This window comes from Hippoglossus hippoglossus, chromosome 9 (genome assembly GCF_009819705.1).
Source record: "Hippoglossus hippoglossus isolate fHipHip1 chromosome 9, fHipHip1.pri, whole genome shotgun sequence".
Lineage (NCBI taxonomy): Eukaryota > Metazoa > Chordata > Actinopteri > Pleuronectiformes > Pleuronectidae > Hippoglossus > Hippoglossus hippoglossus.
Window position 1 is genome coordinate 23,767,396 of NC_047159.1, and position 21,844 is coordinate 23,789,239.

Here is a 21,844-nt window from a genome sequence, read left to right on the forward strand (position 1 = left end):
CCACCTGAGTGAGGGGAGGGGCTACTGCTTCCTGCCATATTGGGTATTAACCATCAACCAGACCAGTGGAAGTTGTGTATATGATTTATAAATGGAAGTGAAGGCATAAAAACGCCCACTCCTGAAAGAAGATAAAACCTGATTGATGTCTTTATATTTCTATTTTGTTGAAAAAAGTAAACAGTGAGTTGACAAATTCTAAAATTACCTTTGGCTCCACACCGCTGAGTGACAGATATGAAGCCATGCTGTCAAATAAACAATGAGGATTGTCAAGGACATGGACCAGTGATCTGAGGCCTTTTCATAATCCTCCAATCAGCTTTCACGTAGGCGGGATTAAGCCCCTGTAGGGAGCCATCAGTTTGTTGTGTTCTTCCGGTCTACCTAACCTAGCTAACTAGCTTCAGTAGCACTGGTAGCAACTTGAGAGCAGCATACAAGCCTTGTCAAAATTAGTTGCCGCACAACACTGTCCTGGCGTTTGTTTTTGTCAACGAGGCGTTTGAAGGGCTGTGCGCACACTCTTCTCTAAAAGCGAAGTGCTGGACTGTAAAACTGGGGTAACTACTGAAACGCTTGAAGCTGCTTTCTCGACTTTGAAGCATGTTGATTTGTGAGAGAGATGTTACGTTAGCTCCGTTAGCCAGCGGGAGCCAGGGCTCAGTTTGGAAGAGTTGGTCCAAGATGCTAACTCCTTCTGGTGCCATTATTTTAGCAAAAGTCACCAACAGACATCAGCTCCGTTCACATAAGACATAAAGACGGTTAGACTCACAAAGTGAAATTTGGTGTGGTGAGATTAATCGTAGCCTAAATGTCTGTGACGTGCCGACGTTAGGTAGCGAAGTAGCGCGACTTGACTGTTGCGCACAGGAGGTTTTTTCGTGGATCACAACAAAAGGATTTTTGATAACAAGCTGCCAGCTAGCTTGTTAAGCTAACGCTAGCTGACTTAGCCATACGAGGACTTCTCCACAGACTCCCTCTCATCTACTCCGATAGGTTCACTGAAGTATTTCGCTTTTCGTGTTTAGTTAACACTATTTTAGCATTTTGCTGTGAAGCACTCAGCAAGCTAACGCTAGCGAACTTATTGTTGTGATTTGAGTCAAGCAGGCCCCCCCACCAGGTAGCTAGCTACCGGCCTTTCCCAAGCCAGTTGGTGTTAGCACGGGGGGGGGCTGTCACAAAATACTACATGCTCTCTTTGCATTTATTTGATAGCGTTCACTTTGCTAGTCATTATCATCGTCAGTAGCTGGTCGTGATTGCATGTGTGTTCTGGATGCGACGGTACGAGGCACACCCCATGTGTTAACTTTACAAGTTTGCAAGTTCGCTAGCTTAGATCTCGAGCAGTGTGAGAGACAAGCTAACGTCAAGTGATCGTTTCTGCTTTTAAACTTATTCTACAACTGCTCACACTAGAGGCACTAATGTCATCTACGTGTTATCACTGACAAAACTGCTATACGTATTATTTCAGTCCTTATTGGAAGCTGCATTGACTAATACATTCCTCTTACTGTGTTGATCAGCTAGATGTGGTTAGTTTTCTGTGCCATGTTGTGTTTGTAATGATGTGAATTGTGTGTGACTTTCTCCTCAGGTGTCCATCTCTTTTGAGTAAGCCCTGCTAGCATCCACCCACTGGTCTCTAGAGGGGGCCCCATCTGAGCAAGGGTCCCAACTGTAGCTCCAGGTCTCCTCTGTCTGTGTTAGTTCGGGCTTGTGTCGAGTCCTCTGGAGACTCTCAGCTTGTCCAGCTAAGATGTCCTCCATCCTGCCATTCACCCCTCCCGTGGTGAAGAGGCTGCTGGGCTGGAAGAAGTCATCCAGCGGCCAGGGCGGAGCGGGTGGTGGCGAGCAGAATGGGCAAGAGGAGAAATGGTGCGAGAAGGCTGTGAAGAGCTTAGTGAAGAAGTTAAAGAGGACGGGCCAGCTAGATGAGCTGGAGAAAGCTATCACAACACAGAACTGCAACACCAAGTGTGTCACCATCCCCAGGTATACTGCCCAGCACATAATTACTCTTCAATAAAAAATAAAAAATAAAAAAACTACAGCTCGTAGATGTGTGTGTCCTGCAAGTGTGGTTAGTTGAAACCTTTGCCTTATATAAAACTATGGACTGTTAAGTGGTAATCTCATAAAACTTAAAAACCCTTGTTTAGATATGTGATTAGTGATGCAAAGTAGCTCATTAAAATGAGCTGCAAATCAATCAAATTACTGTTTGTTTACAATTGTACTTGCCGTTAGACCATTTCTGTTACTGTCATGGGGACATAGACATTAGAAGGGCGAAAGATGTTGTCTTTATCGGCCAGCCTTGACGGCCCAGACTCACGTTCAGTGGGAACACTGTGTTAACAGATTTCCTCACTGATGTACTGCCAAGTACCACGTCAGATGTTTGTATGTCTATAGATAGCAGGCTCTTTGTTATTGCCTGAGAATTTTTCTAGGCAGCAATGTTGCTTTTGTAGAAATGTAGTGGCGGTCATGATGTGGACGGAATCATTTATTTGAGAGGACAGGACCATTAGACGGTATCTACATGATGATGGGTGACACGCCCTCAATAATGCCAGATTTGGGCATTGCTACCAGCCATGTTTACGTTGGTACATATTGATTGGGATGCTACCCTGGTTGCCATTTTGGCAGTTACCCATTCATAATTTGGATACTTTGGATACTAGTTTCCATCAGTGAGAATAGTTGTTGCATTGTAGGATTTATGAGCTTCTATAGCTGATGGAAAACAGTTGGTTTCCTTCCCTGTCACGAACCAGACAATTGCAATTTGTAATGGTAGTTTTGATCCAATTTATGTTTTTTTTTTTGTGAATTTGTAGCATTACACATGTCAAATTTATCTTTGTCCTGTTATTCAGAAGGAACGATTCCCATTCCATGTTTTTAACTTCTTATTTTTGTTCATGTTCTTGTGAATGTTTTGAGAATGTCTGAAAATTTAGCTTTTTTGCCCAAGGTTGCGTCCTCTGTTTTTTCCCCCTTCTCTTTTGTGCCATTGTGTGTCTTCATTGTTTGTTTGAATGTCTCAGATAAGTTTGACTGTAGTAAAAAGGTTATTTTTAGTGTTTGATACAATGCCACACAGTTGAAGAATGCTCTTTGTCTCATTCATTGTGTGTTTAGCAGATTCCATTTTCAGTTCAAATTTTTTTAATCTGTCAAAAAGGCTTCTCTTATTTGAAGTTCCTATCTTTAATGTCTGTGGGTGAAAAATAATTTGATGTCTTTTATTTTTCCATAAGATTCCAATAAAATAGGCCTTGCAATGTTCACCTTACCCATACTGATATTCTGAATGATCCATGTCCCATGTTTATTATTTTGTTTTTTGTGTTTGTTTTGTGGTTTTCTCTGTACACAGCAATTGCTCTGAAATATGGGGACTGAGTACACCAAATACGATAGAAACGTGGGATACATCAGGCCTATACAGCTACCCTGACCAAACCAGGTGACTATCCTCAACTATTGTGTAGTGTTGCATTAAACTTGATGTGGGAGAGTTGTCTTTAAATGTTGGAGGTGACAGATATTTAGAACATCTTTGCTTCTCATTCTTGTCACTGTTCAATCCAATCCATCTCCATTTCCCTCCCCTCCCTGGCCATATAATGTGCCCACCCCCACTCTACCCTATTTTCTTCCCCTCTCACCACCATCTCTTGTTTGCTGTTCAATCAGATCCCTGGATGGCCGCTTGCAGGTCTCCCACAGGAAGGGGCTTCCCCATGTTATCTATTGCCGCTTGTGGCGATGGCCGGACCTTCACAGCCACCATGAGCTGCGTGCCATCGAGGCCTGTGAGTATGCCTTCCACCTCAAGAAGGACGAGGTCTGCATCAACCCCTACCACTACCAGAGGGTGGAGACCCCAGGTGAGAAGACTGTCCAGTTGACTTTTGTTTCCTAAAACATTCACATCTGTTTGTGAGTCAGTGTCAGTGCATGTTTGTGGCACAGTTTCTGTCAGTTCCAAGTGACACCTGAAAAGTTTAACTAACTAGCAACGTTTTAAACACATGTGCCTATGTAGCATTTTGTTTAACTTGTCCTTCATTCTACTTGAGTGAATCAAAAAATATGCTAATTCCTTTAATTGCTGACAGATGTGAAAGTGACAAGCATTCTCATCTCAGTACACTAACTATGAAGTTACAGCATGCAGGAGGTTATATTAGCTAAAATATTGACTGGAAATTAGGAAGCTTACTCTGGGTGGGAATCTCTACGCACCTCATGATTGGCTTTAGATTCAGAGTGCTACAATTTGATTATAAAACGATTATCGATGCATCATAGATTTTATTATCATAGATGATTTTTATCATATCTTCACTAGCCTCATAATTTGTGCTTTAAAAAAGTATTTTAGACTCTGATTACAAGTGTGCTGTAATATACAAGGTAAGGTTTTCCATTCAAAAATCAGTCTACAACGGTCAGTCTTTAACAGTGGGCAGTGCTCTCCACATTGATTTGGCATTCATTCAGTTTAGACTTGTGTGCTGCATATTTAGCCTTTACTGTATCAGGGTGGCCCTGCCTTGCCCCCCATGGCAGCATCGAGGCGCATTACTCTGCTGGTCAATAATGAATTGGTGTCATGAATCCGGTCACTTTAACTCTGATGTCCTGAGTGTGCGCGTCTCGTGTTGTGTTTAGCAGATGAACTACGTCCGCACGGTACGCATGTGCTTAAATACGTGTCTTATAAACTCTAAAGCTAATCAACAAACACAAAGTAAACATCTGATTTGTGTCTGTGTTTATTGTTTGAGTGTAAAGTGAGCACCGGTCAGCCGGAGAGTGGAGGGAGGACACTCAGACAGGAGACTCTGACACAGTAAAAGACGATCGGACCTTAAATATGCGTCTGTCCTCATCCTGAAGCAGCGGTGGTTAAAAGTGAACGTAGCAGAAAACATGAATCAATTATGTTCTGTCTCTGCATCGTTCACTTAAAAAATGATTAATTTTCCCACCACTAAAACTAACTAGTCTGGATCTATCCAATAGTAACATAATAGGCCTACCAGCCCTTTAAATGCTGCTTAGCGTATTAACTTGTTGTATTCTGTTTATTTAATCCACATAAATAGTTACAGTTTTTGGTTGTATGGGGGTGTTGCTTGCAGGACTGCTTCTTGTGGTCATCTTTAGGTTGCAACACAACCAGTGGGTACAGAAAGTCACTACTGACTGCTTAGAAATGGTCAACATTTGTTTTGTTGTTTATATTAAATTACAAGTGTGTTGTCAAAAGGTTCCGGGGTGTAAGGATATATTAACCATTACGGTTAACCTGGAACGAGCCAGACTACCGGTTTCCAGTCTTAATTCTAAGACAGGTGGCTATTAGCTTAAGTTTTATACCGAATTTAACAGTATTCAATTCATACTGTACTAAACTATAACATTTTTTTGCATATAAGGGTTTTAGGGGTGTACAATGTTAAAATTAGCACTATTCATCAGTTAGTGATTCATCATTACATTATTGCTGTTGCCAAGGTTTTGCCACACTCATTTGAACCAAAATCATCCAAAAACCTCAGACAAACAATTTTTGAAATAATATGACTGATGAGGCTCTTCTCTGATCCTTTACCCAACACTGTAGTGCTGCCTCCTGTTCTTGTGCCAAGACACTCAGAAATTCTGCCAGAGCTGCCACCTCTGGATGACTACACTCATTCCATACCCGAGAACACAAACTTTCCAGCAGGAATTGAACCTCCAAACAACTATATACCAGGTGAGTTTAACTCTGCACAGCATGTAAGTGACAATATTTGAATAATTCACTGAAGGGTTACAAACGGGGCTAACATAATGCTGACACTACAGAATTTACAAGTACAGTTGAAGGTACAGTTATTCTTGTAATTTATGCACTTTATGCATGTTCCTTATACTCAACGTTACTGTGATTTGTAAAAAAATATTTCCGTAAGTTAAACAGTCGTATTACATTTTGATAATGTCACAGCTTCATTTTTTTTTTTTTGTCCCTGCATCATTTTAACAGAGACGCCACCACCTGGCTACATCAGTGAGGATGGGGAGGCCAGCGATCAACAGATGAATCAAAGTATGGACACAGGTACCCTAGACTAGCGCCTCCTTTTATTTATATATATATCTTTATTTTCCTTGTCATCCTCAGCTCCCAACCAGGTCAATTTCATTTTCAGGGGATACGTACTTCTTGTCTTCTGTTTGAATAATCAATAGGACGACAGTTGACAATATTTATAGAATGCCCTTATAATAAAGTCAAATCTCTCAAGTTTTATGTGATCTCCTCTGCTTCAACATATATTCATCATGTATTACTTGTTTGAGGAATTTAGAAAGACTTGGCTCTTACACATGATAAATGCATGTTTTCTAGTGAATTCCTACTGATCTGACTCATTGAAAAATACTTCTGAATTAAAAACGCCTGACAATACCAAGTAAAAGAATAGTTGCTGGATAAGTTGCAGCTCTGAATTCCCTGGTTTTGATATCTAACATTTGATACTGTATTTTCCTGTAACCTGTCAGTGCTCACCTTTGGAAACAGATGTAAGAATGTTAGAAGGAAGGTACATCCTTTTGTCTGTAGTTGACAGAATACACTTTTACATGTATATACTGTCTTTCTAACACTTCGGCCTGGCTCCAAATTCTCTCCCTCAGTGTGTTAGCGTCCCCAATGTGCTGCTAATGATAACCATAATGACATCAGCAAGCTAGTACGCTTACTGTTTTATACATCGTCGTTTTTGTTCTTTGTACAGTTAAGTAAGTTCAAATTGTATTATCTTAACAAGCGAAATGTAGGAAATGCAGACGACGCTTTAGTAAGCGTAAAGAGCATCTGTTTAACACTATATAGAAAAGTATTGTGATCAACAATATTGTGAGGCCAGTTTCGTCACGTCTATGTCGTTAATTTTATAGTCTCCTGTGAATAAGTGTCCAAATCAAAGACTTCCTGTTTTCTTTGTCAGGTTCTCCAGCCGAGTTGTCCCCCAGCACGCTGTCTCCTGTCAATCACAGCATGGGTAAGATGCAAATTTTGTTTAAACAATACAGAACACACAAGCATGCTGAATGTTTAATACATCACAGGTTTGAAGCTGGTTAATTAATATGCCATACTCGGACATAAGGGTGTTCCAATCAGGATTTTTGGGACCGATCTTTTGAAGTAGTAAAGGCCGATACCGATCGCAGGGTCTAGGGCCCTGTTAATGCCTGAATAACATGCGTCTTGGGGGATCCAAGTGACCCCTTATGGTTGGATTTCTCTTCCCCACTCTATATGCGAATAAACACTACAGGGCTGAATCATATTCAGAATCTTGTCAGTAAATGATCATTATTACTGTCAAGTTGTTCCTTTCTTTTTAAATTCAGGGCCACATTAAACTCCTGTATCAGCCTGTGTCTGTGTCACATGTTTCACCTGCGCTGTCAGCAGCTGCAGGAGTGACACTGTGCAAGATTTTAAAATTAAAATATATAAGAGCAGGACACACACTCTTGACTGTGTGGAAATCTGATATATTGAAGCCATTGTCAAATTTACTAATTACCAAAGTTAGAATACAAAAGTATTTACTGAAAAAAATTATGAGTGAGCCATCTCAATTCCTTCTCATCTCTGACAGCTGTTTGTTTTGCCTCATCTGATTGACTTTTATAGAGGTCGCCAATGAAACTAATTAGAGGAAATATCTGCTGATACCGATCGGTGGCGGATCAATAGGAGCACAATTACTCAGACCTGTGCGGTGTCTTTGCACTAGCATATGTCTGGTAAAAAAAGAGAAACATTACTGACGTGATCTTTTTCTGCCGTAGACTTGCAGCCGGTGACTTACTCGGAGCCGGCCTTCTGGTGCTCTATAGCATACTACGAGCTGAACCAGCGCGTGGGCGAGACGTTCCACGCATCTCAGCCCTCGCTGACGGTGGACGGATTCACAGATCCATCGAACTCGGAGCGTTTCTGCCTGGGCCTGCTGTCTAATGTCAACAGGAACGCCACTGTGGAGATGACCCGGAGACACATAGGTATGGCATAGATCCACTTAGCTTCATGCTACATTATCATCTGTGTACAACATCTTGATTTCTTATAGTTTGTGTTTGCTTACAAAATGTGTCACTGGTACGTATTCACACATGTTGATTAAGTAAGGTCTCATGTTTACTTACATATCAAGGAATATGTTCTGTCTGTGTTTTCAGGAAGAGGAGTTAGACTCTACTACATTGGAGGGGAGGTATTTGCTGAGTGCTTGAGTGATAGCGCCATCTTTGTCCAGAGTCCAAACTGCAATCAGCGGTATGGCTGGCATCCAGCAACAGTGTGTAAAATTCCTCCAGGTAAGATGCTGTAAATGTCACTTGTATTACAATCAGAGAAATTAGCTTGGAGTTGAAGTACCCACTGAACAATATAAAGTATAAAATGGATGTCTCCTGGGGATGATGGTGCTCATTCCATGTAAAGTAGACCATAGATGCCCACCATACTATACCATTAATGAATAGGATTTTTAAAAGGTATATGCCATCAAAAATTTATAAAAATACAATTCTATATTTTTTTTTATGTGACGGAAAAGTTTGTAGCTTTAGCTGTGGTATTTGGATTGGATTTAGTTGCAGAGGATTCCAATGGGGATCCACATTCGGGGGGGAAAAACATGGCAAACTTATCACAGCATCCATAGATACATTTGTAAACTCACTGCTGCAGTACAACGTACTTATCCACTGCTAACCACTAACTAGTAGGTCGGTGGTTCAATCCCTGGCTCCTCCAGAAGTTGAACCACAAATGGCTGTGCTGATGGTGTATGAATGATGATGTAGAAGTGCTGTATGAATGACTGTATTAATATAGCACTTTCTCATCGACCACTAAAAGCACTTAACAAATTACAGTCAATTTACCATTTGCTAATCTGTACTCTGTCATTTAGTCTAAACTGTGATTTTGTGTACTCAAAATGCTTATTTATAGTATGTCTGATAATAATAATAATACAGTTATAATAATTGTAAAGATTTGCTTGAACATGAAAATGATGAAAAAAACACTAAATGAATGCAATCACTGATTGGCTCAGCTGAACAGCCAGTCAGAGCTCACATTCTCACCAAGTGTTTCTGATGCTGACTCATCAGAGTCATGTGACCCGGCAGCCACAGCTTAAACACAGATCAAACACGCCACAACAAAATCAGGGTCACAGATGCTCAATGACAGACCAGTACCAGTCTAAAGCTGAATGTTAGATTTCGGTTTGTTAGATCTTTTAGAAAACCTCCTTTATCTGATGCCCTTTTTTTCTTTTTAACTCTTTCAGGCTGTAATCTAAAAATCTTCAACAACCAGGAATTTGCAGCCCTGCTGGCTCAGTCAGTCAACCAGGGCTTTGAGGCTGTTTACCAGCTCACCAGGATGTGCACCATCCGCATGAGCTTTGTTAAAGGCTGGGGAGCCGAGTACAGGTGAGTAATACCAACTAACTGTAGATCTACAGTTTTCACCAAAACATGCTCCATATCCTATCTGGTTTGAATGAATCTGATTTCTATCAGTGTGTAATAATTATTTATCTGACAATGCTTTAGACAACTCAAGTGAAACTTTGAGTTAAAGAATTAATTCTGACTGATGCATCTCAAACTCAACTTAATGATTGATATATATTGAATCTTTTTATATTGCTATTGTGATAAATATTGTTATTGTTTTATTGTCCAGCTCAAGTCAAAGGATAATTTTAGTTTTTCTTTTTGAGAATGTGTCTTATTATTGATGACAGAGGTTGTCACATGTGAGGCAAGTGGTTAAGTGCAGGAATGTTTTTTGTTGTTTTGTGAGTGGGACTTATTGCTGCATATGTATTTTCACATACATATCTTCAAAATAAATTTCAATGAGAGACTTAGAAACTACAACCTTTGTTTTCTGGCCATATCCTCCCAAGACATTTATATGTTTGTGTTTGTTTTGCAGGCGGCAAACTGTCACTAGCACTCCATGCTGGATAGAGCTGCATTTGAACGGCCCCCTGCAGTGGCTGGACAAGGTTCTAACCCAGATGGGTTCCCCATCTGCACGTTGCTCCAGTATGTCCTAAACAGCTAAGGAAACACCCAAAAAAACTCAGCCCATTACAAAGATCATTAAATTTTAAACTTGTGAGTCCTCTCATGAAAAAAATGGAAACCCAACAGAAAGTATTTTCTGTAACATACTTCATAGTATTTGTGGCCCGGTTCCACATCCCTCAATAAACTTTACACACACACAGAGAAGAACAAATGCACCCACACTGTCACAAACAAACACACACACACAACACACACTTTTCAGTAAAAAAAAAAATTGGCACTTTGTTACCCATCTATGTCATGCACCTTGTTAAATTGCTTTTCCCCAAATCCTTAATATTAGATCTATTTGTGGTACAAATGAAATGTATATTGGTTTTTAGTCCAGGAAGTAGGGGAAATACCAAAAATATCTGTGAATAGTTTCTCAGTATTGAAGATTGCTTGTATGAGTAACAGGAGCTTGAATGCTAAAATGATTTTCGTTCCAGCCCCCCCCCCCCCCCAACCATTGTTCTGAACCTAAGTTTAATTTTCTCCGGCAAACTTGGCCCCATCTTTTGTGAAGGGGAGGAGGCTTGGTGAAGAAACGATGGCCTTGGTGGTCGTTCTCCTATGAAGGAAACCGCCACAATGTGTTTTGTGAAATTTGGATTGAATTGACGTTGCCAGAATGGCCCTTTTTTGTAACTCCCGACGTGTGTCTTTATAAGACATACCTCTTAATGGACAAATAGGAATGTTAGTTAAAAAACAAACCCAAAACCCCTAAACAAACTGCAAACTCAGTCTGGCTGTAGTTTATTTCTTTGTAATTAAGAGGGACTCTATGTGTCCTTTTACTTAGTTGACGTAAATCCTCATTGAAAAGCCTGCTATGGAAGCTTAAGAGATGTTGGCCAGGCTTTGCAGGGAGCACTGGGCAGGGACCAGAGAATATTAGCTGTTATGTAAAAGGTTTTTCTTTTTCTTTTTGACACAACACTGGGAGTCCTGGAGGTCTCCAAGGTGAAACATTAAACGTCTCACCAGGAGAGAAATTGAAGGTATCAATAAATTCATTCTGTTTTTAGCCTATATCCCCATTGTTTTGCTACTTTTTTGTATTCTCATGTATTTTTATATATAAGTATACTTAAATTTTTCTGTCGTTCACTTTTTATTGAAGTAATATTTTCAAGACCACAGTTGTTTCTAAAGTGACATGAAGGGCATGGATCATTCCTTCATTTTTACCCAAAAGGTTCAGTTTGAACTCATTTCCAATAGCAGCTCTTTGTCTTGGTAAAAAAAAAATCACTGCCCCACATGATGTGTAGTCTGTTTCTATCCTTTGTTTTTGCAAAGAAATCCGGTGCATTTAAAGTACACAAAACAACATTTTGCCTGAAACCCCAAATCTACTCTCCTGTCATGGTTTAAATGATTCCAGAGGCATGTAAAACTTTGTGATGGCCATTCATTCACTCATCTCACTTTTTTGGAACACACGTGACCTCTTGTAGCCTTTTGGTGCTCAGTCAGGCGGGGTAAGGTCGACCAGATGTAATTGGCTTTCAAAATGTTACAGTGACGTAGGAGGAGAGCAGTTTTCTTCCACGAGAGAAGATCAGCAAATGTGCCAGCACATCGGGACATTCTGTGTTAATGTGTGTATTGTATTTGTTCTGTCTATAAAATACAGTATGTACAACCAGACTTATTAGCCTAAACTCTGCCATTATTGTCATTAAGTGGCTGTTGCGAGTTTAACATGTTTCCCTCCCCCCTCCCTTCTTTTTGGTGTAAATGTGTTTACCTTATGGCACTAGTGATTGTACTTTAAGTGCACCTAGTGGTGTTTGGATTTGGGGAACTGAACCATGTGTTAGGGTCCAGTGTTACATTGTTTTTATCTTTGGCCTACAACATATGAATGTGAAAAAAATACATTACAAAAACTGACGTGGACCAGACGTACATATACATAACAGTAGTACAGTATGTGTGTATTTAACAGTAATCTTTTTGCAAAGCAGTCAGTACAGTAGATGTCGCAGTTGTTTTACCAGTAGAGGGCGGTATTGATAGAGCAGTTCTTTTTTTTTTTTTCTGACCATAAGCTTCTCAGGCGTGTGGCATATTATGCAGACTTCATAAAACACTAATAAAGATTTTTATTCTCATGATCCACTAGTCTGTCGTGTTTGTGTGTTTCTTAATTGGAACTGTTAAAAATTATTACAGACTGAAAAAAATATCATTAAATATGGACTCAGATCAAGTCTGCACACTAATTGTAATTTCACACACACGGTGTTTCTGTAACTCACTTTTAACTCAGTTTTGTCTAATGCACATTGCACTATTGTCATTTTTAAAGTGATGTGTTAATGTTAGTGAAGCAGCACAGGTACCAATGGTGGTGCCACACTTTTTTAGCAGTGGTGGAAGCTGGTGCGTTTTAAGTCCTGTATTTCAGTACAGACTGGAAGCTTTTGAGTATATTAGAGTTGCAAGCTGCATTCTACTTTTGCTTCCCTGCTATTTGAAGTTTCAGTGCACTTAGCACAGAGGTTGTGTCATGCTCTACACATCTGATGTACCTAAAACCTTAGAGATTTTGAGAATTTTTTCGACCAACAAATATTGAGTGAAACAAATGACATGAGAAAATTACAAAAGCCCAGTCGTTAGCTGCTGTATTCTTCACATGGACAAATGTACGTTTATGACACTTGCCTCATCTGGCAGCTATATTTTAATTAATAAAAATGAATTGGTTAAATTAACTTCACCATAAGAGCTACAACATTAAAATACTAACACATTGTTACTAAACAAGACAAAATGAGATTAAACAGCCAGGATGTCTGTTACTTTTGATACCATATATTCTACACATTATGTTGCTTAAATAATGGTTGTTTTGCGTGTAACTTTTGAACGACAGAATATTCACTGAAAGTGAGACATTTGAAATGTAGCCTTAAATCTGCTGTGACATTTGAAGCCCATTAATATGTGCGTGTGCGCAGGTGTGTCCTTCCTCAGCCACCGTAGGCTACGTCAGCTGAGTCGCTGTTAGCCTGTGAAGTGACAACATGGCCTTTACTCTGTACTCGCTCATTCAGGCCGCAGTCCTGTGTGTCAATGCTGTCGCTGTGTTGCATGAAGAAAGGTTTCTCAGCAAGAGTAAGTCGCTGTTGTCCAGTTTGTTTGCGCCTCAAGTCTCATTTCAAATGGGAAATCTGCTTTAGCTAATGCTAACTACCTGCTAGCTAGACCAAATGTAAACATTTCGGGTTGACGTTGCCCAAAGTAGCTCTACGAGCCTCATGAACTACAACTGTCTGACAGGGGAAACATTTATATCGAATAAACACTAGTTCCTTTGATTTTAAAGTCATTTCAACAACTTTTTTTTATAACAATGAGACTTTACAGGACTGACCAAAGCTAACAAATACAACACTAACAGAAATATCATGAACGTACAATATTTGTTTCAAGAAAGCAGAACTTGATCAATACATGTTTAATTTATTTTATAGTGAAGCCATGCATTTGTATCTGACGCTCTGTGTGTCCCTGTACTTATATCTTTGTGAGGAACATTTTAAGCATATACCCTACAAAGTGAGGACATTTTGACTGGTCCTCACTTTTTCAGTGGGCTGTTTGAGGGTTAATGAAATGTAATGTTAAAACCTGGTTTTAGGGTCAGGGTTAGAATTAGGTTTAGGTTATGCATTTAGTTTGGTTGGTTATGGTTATGGTAAGGGCCTAGGGCATGTATTATGCCAATGAGTGTCCTCACTAAGATGGAGGTACAAACATATGTGTCCATCTTCAGTTGGCTGGGGAGTGGACCAAAGTGTCGGAGGGTTTGGAGATGAACCAGGCGTCAAAGCGCAGCTGATGAACCTTGTCCGCTCTGTGAGGACAGTGATGAGAGGTGGGTGTCCACAGCATGTACACACACACACACACACACACACTTTGTGAGTGGTGAGTCACACTTTCTCGTGCCACACTGTCTGTGTTCTCCTGCAGTGCCGCTGATCGCAGTCAACTCAGTCTGCATCGTGTTGCTGCTTCTGTTTGGATGAAGTGACAGAAGATGTCAGGAAACATCTCCATCATCTCAGGAAAACATTTTATCTCTCTGTCACACTGAATTCCTCCTTTCAACCTGGGGATGAATGTTATCATTTGATATTCCACATTTATTAAGGCCTGTTTCATACAGCACAGTCGTTCACAATACGTAAATGCGGCTATCTAGAATGGTTGACATCCCTCTTTCTTTGAAAAGTATAAAAAAGTAATAGTTATTTTTATTATTGATTTGTTTGTTTTTTGAAATCATTAATAAACAAAACACGTGCTTTTGCACTTCCTTGTAAAGGTGAAGAACTGAACACCAACTATCCTTTGTTTGAAATGTGAAAAGAATACTTGTCAGGTGGTTTTGTTGTAGAAATGCTTGAGAATAAACAGTTTTAAACAATTAACCTGGTGCACTTTGATGTGTTCATGGATGGATTTTCATCAAAATTGGTGTGAACTTAAAGGGGACATAGCATGCCCATTTTACCACAAGTTGATATGGTTCCTTGGGGTCTTAATGAAATGTCTGTAACATACTTTGGTCAAAATACCACAAGGATCATTTAAAACAGCACCCTTTTTACCCTGTATAAAACAGCCCTCCACAGAGTGACCTGTTTTGAGTGCCTGTTCCTTTAAATGCTAATGAGCCCGCTCCCCCCTCCCCCCCATGATTTTAAACGATATAAATTACATATTTTATATGATATAAATTATCAAATATGCATCCCATACTTTGTATTCCCCTTGTTGTCCTGGAGTTTTAATTTTCCCAATCACATAATTAAATGTCCCCCTCTGCCCATCCACTACAAGCACACAAGCAGACAGACAGAGAGAGAAAGAGAGGGGTGGGGGGGGCTATGAAGACCATCATTTACCCCCGAACCCCGACATTCAACGGGTACAACAACAAGCGGAGGAAGCAGAATCGCGGGCTGACCTTATATATACAGTCTATGGGGCTGACCAGCGGAGAAATGCTCGTCCCGTGTGACCAGCCAGGCGGCTGCGTGCTGGAGAACGGCGCTGCGCTGCCTCGCAGCCTCGCAGCGGCGTTTCCGTGTCCGGTGTACCCCGGCGTACAGTAGAGCTGAACACTGCGGAAGTCTTCCACACAGCTGGCAGTGTGGAAGACCGCTGCGAGGCAGCGCAGCGCCGTTCTCAAGCGCGCAGCCGCCTGGCTGTTCACACGGGACGAGCATTTCTCCGCGCTGGTCAGCCCCATAGACTATATATATAAGGTCAGCCCGCGATTCTGCTTTCTCCGCTTGTTGTTGTACCCGTTGAATGTCGGGGTTCGGGGGTAAATGATGGTCTTCATAGCCCATGTAGGGAGACTTCCAGTTCCTTGTTACGACACAAAACCCAGGAAGCGCAATCGAGTCGCTCAAGCATGACGTTTCTGACTTAGAGGAACTATAACAAAACGCGCAAGTGTTTTTTCCCCAGAGTTTTTGGGTTGGTAGACATGCCAGATACCCACATTAACCTGTAGAAGCACTAACAAAGTGGAATTTGCATGCTATGTCCCCTTTAATTTAGGAGAGTATCTGCAGATTATTAACTTTAGGAGCTAATTGGTCGTGGTGGTGTGAAGAAACATTCACAGTATGCTCTTACAGAGCAGGGCCAGAGTAAAGCTGAAGCTTGCACACTGAGAACTTAATGCGTGTTGTGTGAACATGCAAAGTGAAAGTGGTATGTACCGAGTTCATTCTGTTTCCTGCCTGTGGAGGATAGTAAAAATGTTCTGGATATTTTAATGGGCCACTAACGCGAGCAGGATTTCTCTAGGTTCAACCGATGGTCAGTCTGACTGTGGCAATAAATATGTTTGAGGGAGAGGGACAGCGACATTAGGGCATATGAGTGCTGCACACAGCTCTACAATGAAGAAATGTACAAAACATGAAGTATTTTAAGTTGTGTAAAAATATGTCATGTCAGTTATGAAACTGGCAGTACAAATATAGTAATGTTTTGCATTTAGAATAGTTTAGAGCCTCCTCTGAATTCAAATGTCTTGGGAGTCAATGAAAACATGTTTACTGTTATTTTTATTGCAAAAATACAAATTCAATGGGCAAAATCATTTACAACAACAATGTAAGACTGAACAAATTCAATCTAAATTTACATAAGTAATCACAAAGTGAGAGAATCCAAAAGTAAAATTCATTGAAAAAATGAAATGAATAAAATCATTGCATTACTTCATCTTTGTGAGAGAGGACCTTAAAACATGTTATTAAATTATATTATTTCTTATCACAAATTGGTGATCCTTCAATAGACAGCTCGTTAGAGTAAGGCCCCTTTAATCAAGGCTTGTGGGAATGTACTGATTACCTATCAATATTCACTCCTAGTACATGTCAGGTTCAATTTACGACTAAACTCATATTCCAGCATAGTACCCCAATCATCCATTCAAAGTTGAATAGATCATATTGTTTGCTGTGTGTTTGGTTTCTGGAGACAAGTATGTGGAGAGGTGGCGAGGATCGTTGCCTCTTTTCTTTTGTCAAATTGAGGGCAAAAAGAACCTGTTTACCGCTGTCGTGTTTTAAAATAGTTGAATGTGTGTAGTTTGTCCCAGCACGCTCGCCATAGTAGAGGCTAATGTTTGTTTTTTTCCACTGGAAACAATGACTGCCATCATGTGGTTAGTTTGTTAAAACCAGGTCATGCCACAGCTTCACTCATTATGGACGTTTGCTTTGCTTAACACACAAGAGATAGACAAGTTTAATGAAATTGATTATTAGGGCCCGAGCACCTCCGGTGGGAGGCCCTATTGTATTTCGAAGGATTTTTATTTCACTTTTGGGGCTTTTTCAGGGCCTAGACATGCTCAAATTCATACCAAAGTTTGCAGAAAATTCAAAACCCCAAAAAGTAATTGTATTCTAGAGTAATTTGAAATGGGCGTGGCAAAATGGCTCAACAGCGCCATCTAAGGAAAAGCCCCTCAGTTAGCTTTCACCGATCTTCACAAAAATCGTAGCCCAGGTGTATCATGACCAGACAAAAAAAAAAGTCTAAAGGTGCAATTGGAAAGACGCAACAGGAAGCCCGCCATTTTGGATTTAGCGTTTTCTACATTTTTACTTTGACGTACTTGTCCCAGAACTTTCATCAGATCAACTTCATATGGAGATGAGAAAATTAAGTTGTAACATTGTCCAATTGATTGAACAAAATTGCTCACGCTACATCAGAGCCCCTACTTGAACAGATATATTACTCTGTATGTAAAAATAGTGATGCGCCGCCTATTGGCAACAGGAAGTAAGCTTTGTTTTACAACTATCTTTCGATTTACATAAAATCTTCACCGTGTGATCTGCAATTGATAGCGTGGACCGTAATGAGCAATTAGCAGGCAAGGATCGACGTCGCGTGACGGACGCAGGAAGTGAATCGTTATCCTTCCCACAGTGCGCAAAACGCATGCAACGCGGAGCCGTGTGCCCGGTTGCCGATCGCTCTCTCCACCAACCGAGTTGCATGTGCTCGGGCCCGTTCAGTGCTACAACGTAGCCCTAGTTAGTATTATCCCCCCCCTTTTCACTCACTCCTACTACACCCCACACTCCTGTACTACTGTGGTAGCTGCGCACCCCTTAATCCCACTCCCTCCCCCTTCAATTTATCCATTTATTCAATATACATACATACGTAATTAGTATTATCCCCCCCTTTTTTTGTTTTTTGGATTTTATTTCTTTTCTTTATTGTACAGCCGTTGTTCTGTATGTGTGCGTGTGTGTTTGTGGACGTCTGTTGGAGTGTTGTTTGTCCCCGTCAGGGCCCGACCTGAGCTGGGTGGGTTGTGGGGGGCATGGGTCAAGGATATTACTGACATACTACTGTACACTCCTGCTGTATCAGTCACTGTTTATGACCATTGTATGTCATGTCATTGGAAAATTCAAATAAAAACAGTTGAAAAGAAAAAAAAAAAGTGTGATGCTATAGATCAAAGGAGGTTACTATGACAACTAATCAGAATGTTCAGAAAAACAATGTTGCACTTCATCAGCTGAAGACAAACGTCAGTTGCACCACGATCCTGAAGAGAGCAGAAGCATTTTGAACTCTCCACGATCCTCAACCAAACTTGAGCCCACGTTTCTGACGTGCTGTTCTTTGTCGACCATGCAGCACCAAGACAGTGTGACGAGCCTCAGAGCCGAACTCTTCCAAGCTAACGGTCAGATTAAGGTTCTCGAAGAGGGAAACTCGTCTCTGCTGGAGCAGGTCGAGCAGCTCCAGGAGCAGCTGAAAGAAAGAGATGAACTCTTACGAAAAGAGACCAAGAAACGGCGTGCTCGCTTCAGGGCCTACGTGGACGTCCTGGCCCAGCTCACTGAGTATCAGGCCAAATGTGAGACTCTCGAGACCCGTCTGCACCAGGAGCTGGCTCAGCCTGAAACAAGCTGCAGCAGAGAGGTGGAGGATCTGAAGAAGCAGATAAACCTGCTCAAGACCGGACCGAGGAGGCTTGAAGATGAGCTGAAAAAGAAGGACGAGCTCATCGTGACCGAAACAAAGAGACGGCGTATTCAAACCAATGCCTACCTTGACAGCCTGGCCATGCTCACGGTCAAAGAAAGGGAGGTGAACAAAAGTCAGGCAGAGACACAGGAGGCAAGGCTGCGGCAGGAGATGACTCAGACTGAGGGAGTGAGCAGCAGTAAGGTGGAGGCCGTCGAAAAAGAAAATGAGACTCTGAAGGAGCAAGTTCACAAACTAAAAGGTGAACACACAAAGCTCCAGGACGAAGTCAGACATAAGGAGGAGCTGGTGAAAAAGGAAATCAGGAAAAGACAAGCTTCTACCAAGTCGTACCTCGCCTCCCAGCACAAGCTCAGTGACATGGAAAACGAGCTGGACAGCGTAGAGAGGAAGTGGAGGAGAAAGGTGGAGGACCAAGATGAACTGCAGGTCGAGCAGCTCCAGGAGCAGCTGAAAGTAAGAGATGAACTCTTACGAAAAGAGACCAAGAAACGGCGTGCTCGCTTCAGGGCCTACGTGGACGTCCTGGCCCAGCTCACTGAGTATCAGGCCAAATGTGAGACTCTGGAGACCCGTCTGCACCAGGAGCTGGCTCAGCCTGAAACAAGCTGCAGCAGAGAGGTGGAGGATCTGAAGAAGCAGATAAACCTGCTCAAGACCGGACAGAGGAGGCTTGAAGATGAGCTGAAAAAGAAGGACGAGCTCATCGTGACCGAAACAAAGAGACGGCGTATTCAAACCAATGCCTACCTTGACAGCCTGGCCATGCTCACGGTCAAAGAAAGGGAGGTGAACAAAAGTCAGGCAGAGACACAGGAGGCAAGGCTGCGGCAGGAGATGACTCAGACTGAGGGAGTGAGCAGCAGTAAGGTGGAGGCCGTCGAAAAAGAAAATGAGACTCTGAAGGAGCAAGTTCACAAACTAAAAGGTGAACACACAAAGCTCCAGGACGAAGTCAGACATAAGGAGGAGCTGATGAAAAAGGAAATCAGGAAAAGACAAGCTTCTACCAAGTCGTACCTCGCCTCCGAGCTGGACAGCGTAAAGAGGAAGTGGAGGAGCAAGGTGGAGCAGCTGGAGACATCGAAGATGGAGGACCAAGATGAACTCGTGAAACAAGAGACAGATTATCCTCCAAAGAAGAGAGGAATGAGAGGACGTTTGCCCTGAAACCTCGTACCCTTCATCCCTTCTTAACCCACCCACTCCCTACTCCTCCCCTCCTACACTCCCTACTCTCTCACCCCTCACCCTTTTCCTACTCCCCAAAACAAACCCCTCAATGCCCACCTCTAACCAATAATATTAAAAATGTATATAATAATATAATACAATAATATATGCATAACATTTACCTGTGTGTTTTTCTGAATATAAATAAATGATTCATGATTCTAATATATTACTACAGTGTTGGTTTTGTTTGTTATTTTCTATATTTAAATACATCACAAGTCGACAATAGGAGTTCACATATCGTTGTGAATCAATTAGTGTGTGAATCATTGTGGTGATGAGTGGAGTCTTCATGCTCTTAAAGAGCACTGGGTCAACACCCTTCACTCTGACAACTGAGAGGAACTAAATTAAATATCATTAATGTGTCTTTTACACCAAACCCACTGAGAAGAGGCGACTGACTCCCAGAAGAGTTTGCTTCTCTGTTTTTTAATCTGCCTGACAAAATCATTCTCATGTTTGTTTTACCGTCAGCTGAGCCACACCTAGTTCATTTTTACCATTAACTATTAATTAACATGAATATGTAAATTGACCTGTTACACTGAATGTCTGCAGGTTAACTCCAGGTACCCAGCCTAGTGCAGAACTAAGATGTGACACAGAAATACACTCAAATACACTGTTTTAACCCCATTGGGAAATTGTGAGAGCTTTTCCCACTGAGAATTTTGTGCAAAAGTAGTGAATATGCTGATAGATGGATGGATGGATGGATAGAGTTGGCTACATTTTGAAGTACTTATATATGTGCAAACAAACAACTCAGATAAAATGTTTATTTTTCTTGCTGTTTAAAGTGTGTTTATCATGTTTTTCATTTTCAAATCACAGTTAAAAGTGTGATGCTACTGATCTTACTCAATTGGAAGCTCACCCGTCCCCCCACACACGACCACTGGATTAAGGAAGTTCCCTGTAATTTAAAACTCGAAAAACCACTCCCTCCCCCTTCTACTTATCCATTTATTCAATATACATACATACATACGTAATTAGTATTATCCCCCCCTTTTTTTGTTTTTTTGATTTAATTTTATTTCTTTTCTTTATTGTGCTGCTCGGCAGCCGTTGTTCTGTATGTGTGCGTGTGTGTTTGTGGACGTCTGTTGGAGGGTCGTTAGTCCCCGTCAGGGCCCGACCTGAGCTGGGTGGGTTGTGGGTGGGTTGTGGGTGGGTTGTGGGGGGCATGGGTCAGGGATATCTCTGACATACTACTGTATGTCTCCACCAACCGCGACAGGTCCCGAGTTGCGTGTGCTCGGGCCCGTTCAGTGCTACAACGTAGCCCTAGTTTTATGTATTTTTTTTAAGAAAATGAATGGGAAAGTCATTACGATGTTCATAAAGTGCCCCTATAAAATTTTACAATTAAAACAAATAAATATACATGTCAAGTTTCAGAAGATTTCCCTGTAGAAATTTAAAGAAAATTGAAGGGAAAGTTGGTTACATTTTCATTATAGCACTCACAACATGCTCCTATTAAATATATATTTTTTTGTATTCTTATGAGGTGGCAAAGAATTTTCACGTCACTCTTATTCATAGTGACCCCCACTGTCTGCAAGTCAAGTTTCAGAGGATTTTACTGTAGAATATGTGAGAAAATTAAAGGCAAAGTTCGCTACTTTTTCATTAGAGCACTAACAACTTGTTCCAATTAAATGTTTTATTTTTAAATCCTTAAAGAGGGGACAAAGAATTTTCACGTCACTCTTAATCATGGTGACCCCCACTGTGAGTGTACCGTAACACCACGAATAGACGCGCTTCAACTTTCAAAGTGCTGCTGGCGTGAGCGTGTTTTCACAAACGA

At 41.2% G+C, this 21,844-nt stretch overlaps 2 protein-coding genes across 3 annotated transcripts; both read left to right on the forward strand.

Moving 5' to 3' along the window:
• The first annotated feature begins 370 nt into the window (after window positions 1–370).
• LOC117767782 (mothers against decapentaplegic homolog 2) lies at window positions 371–12,338 on the forward strand. Of its 2 annotated transcripts, none has more exons than XM_034595637.1 (11): window positions 371–563; window positions 1,613–2,010; window positions 3,407–3,496; window positions 3,727–3,920; window positions 5,666–5,800; window positions 6,074–6,148; window positions 7,044–7,097; window positions 7,900–8,112; window positions 8,290–8,427; window positions 9,417–9,561; window positions 10,073–12,338. In XM_034595637.1, exons 2-11 carry the CDS (start codon window positions 1,775–1,777, stop codon window positions 10,194–10,196), a joined length of 1,404 nt encoding a protein of 467 aa, XP_034451528.1. In that variant the 5' UTR covers window positions 371–563; window positions 1,613–1,774; the 3' UTR covers window positions 10,197–12,338. The 2 variants fall into 2 exon arrangements, with proteins under 2 accessions (XP_034451528.1, XP_034451529.1); XM_034595638.1 differs by having other exon boundaries at window positions 391–563; window positions 6,074–6,136.
• An 849-nt stretch (window positions 12,339–13,187) lies between these two features.
• Window positions 13,188–14,666, forward strand: LOC117768412 (immediate early response 3-interacting protein 1). The gene is made up of 3 exons (XM_034596722.1): window positions 13,188–13,344; window positions 14,006–14,107; window positions 14,206–14,666. Exons 1-3 carry the CDS (start codon window positions 13,254–13,256, stop codon window positions 14,259–14,261), a joined length of 249 nt encoding a protein of 82 aa, XP_034452613.1. The 5' UTR covers window positions 13,188–13,253; the 3' UTR covers window positions 14,262–14,666.
• The last annotated feature ends 7,178 nt before the right edge of the window (window positions 14,667–21,844 follow it).

Coding starts and splice junctions, on each gene's coding strand:
- LOC117767782 (XM_034595637.1), top strand. CDS start 1,775: ATGTCCTCCATCCTGCCATTCACCCCTCCCGTGGTGAAGAGGCTGCTG. Junction 2,011..3,406: donor AAGTGTGTCACCATCCCCAG/GTATACTGCCCA, acceptor CTCTGTACACAG/CAATTGCTCTGAAATATGGG. Junction 8,428..9,416: donor AGTGTGTAAAATTCCTCCAG/GTAAGATGCTGT, acceptor TAACTCTTTCAG/GCTGTAATCTAAAAATCTTC.
- LOC117768412 (XM_034596722.1), top strand. CDS start 13,254: ATGGCCTTTACTCTGTACTCGCTCATTCAGGCCGCAGTCCTGTGTGTC. Junction 13,345..14,005: donor AGAAAGGTTTCTCAGCAAGA/GTAAGTCGCTGT, acceptor GTCCATCTTCAG/TTGGCTGGGGAGTGGACCAA. Junction 14,108..14,205: donor TGTGAGGACAGTGATGAGAG/GTGGGTGTCCAC, acceptor GTTCTCCTGCAG/TGCCGCTGATCGCAGTCAAC.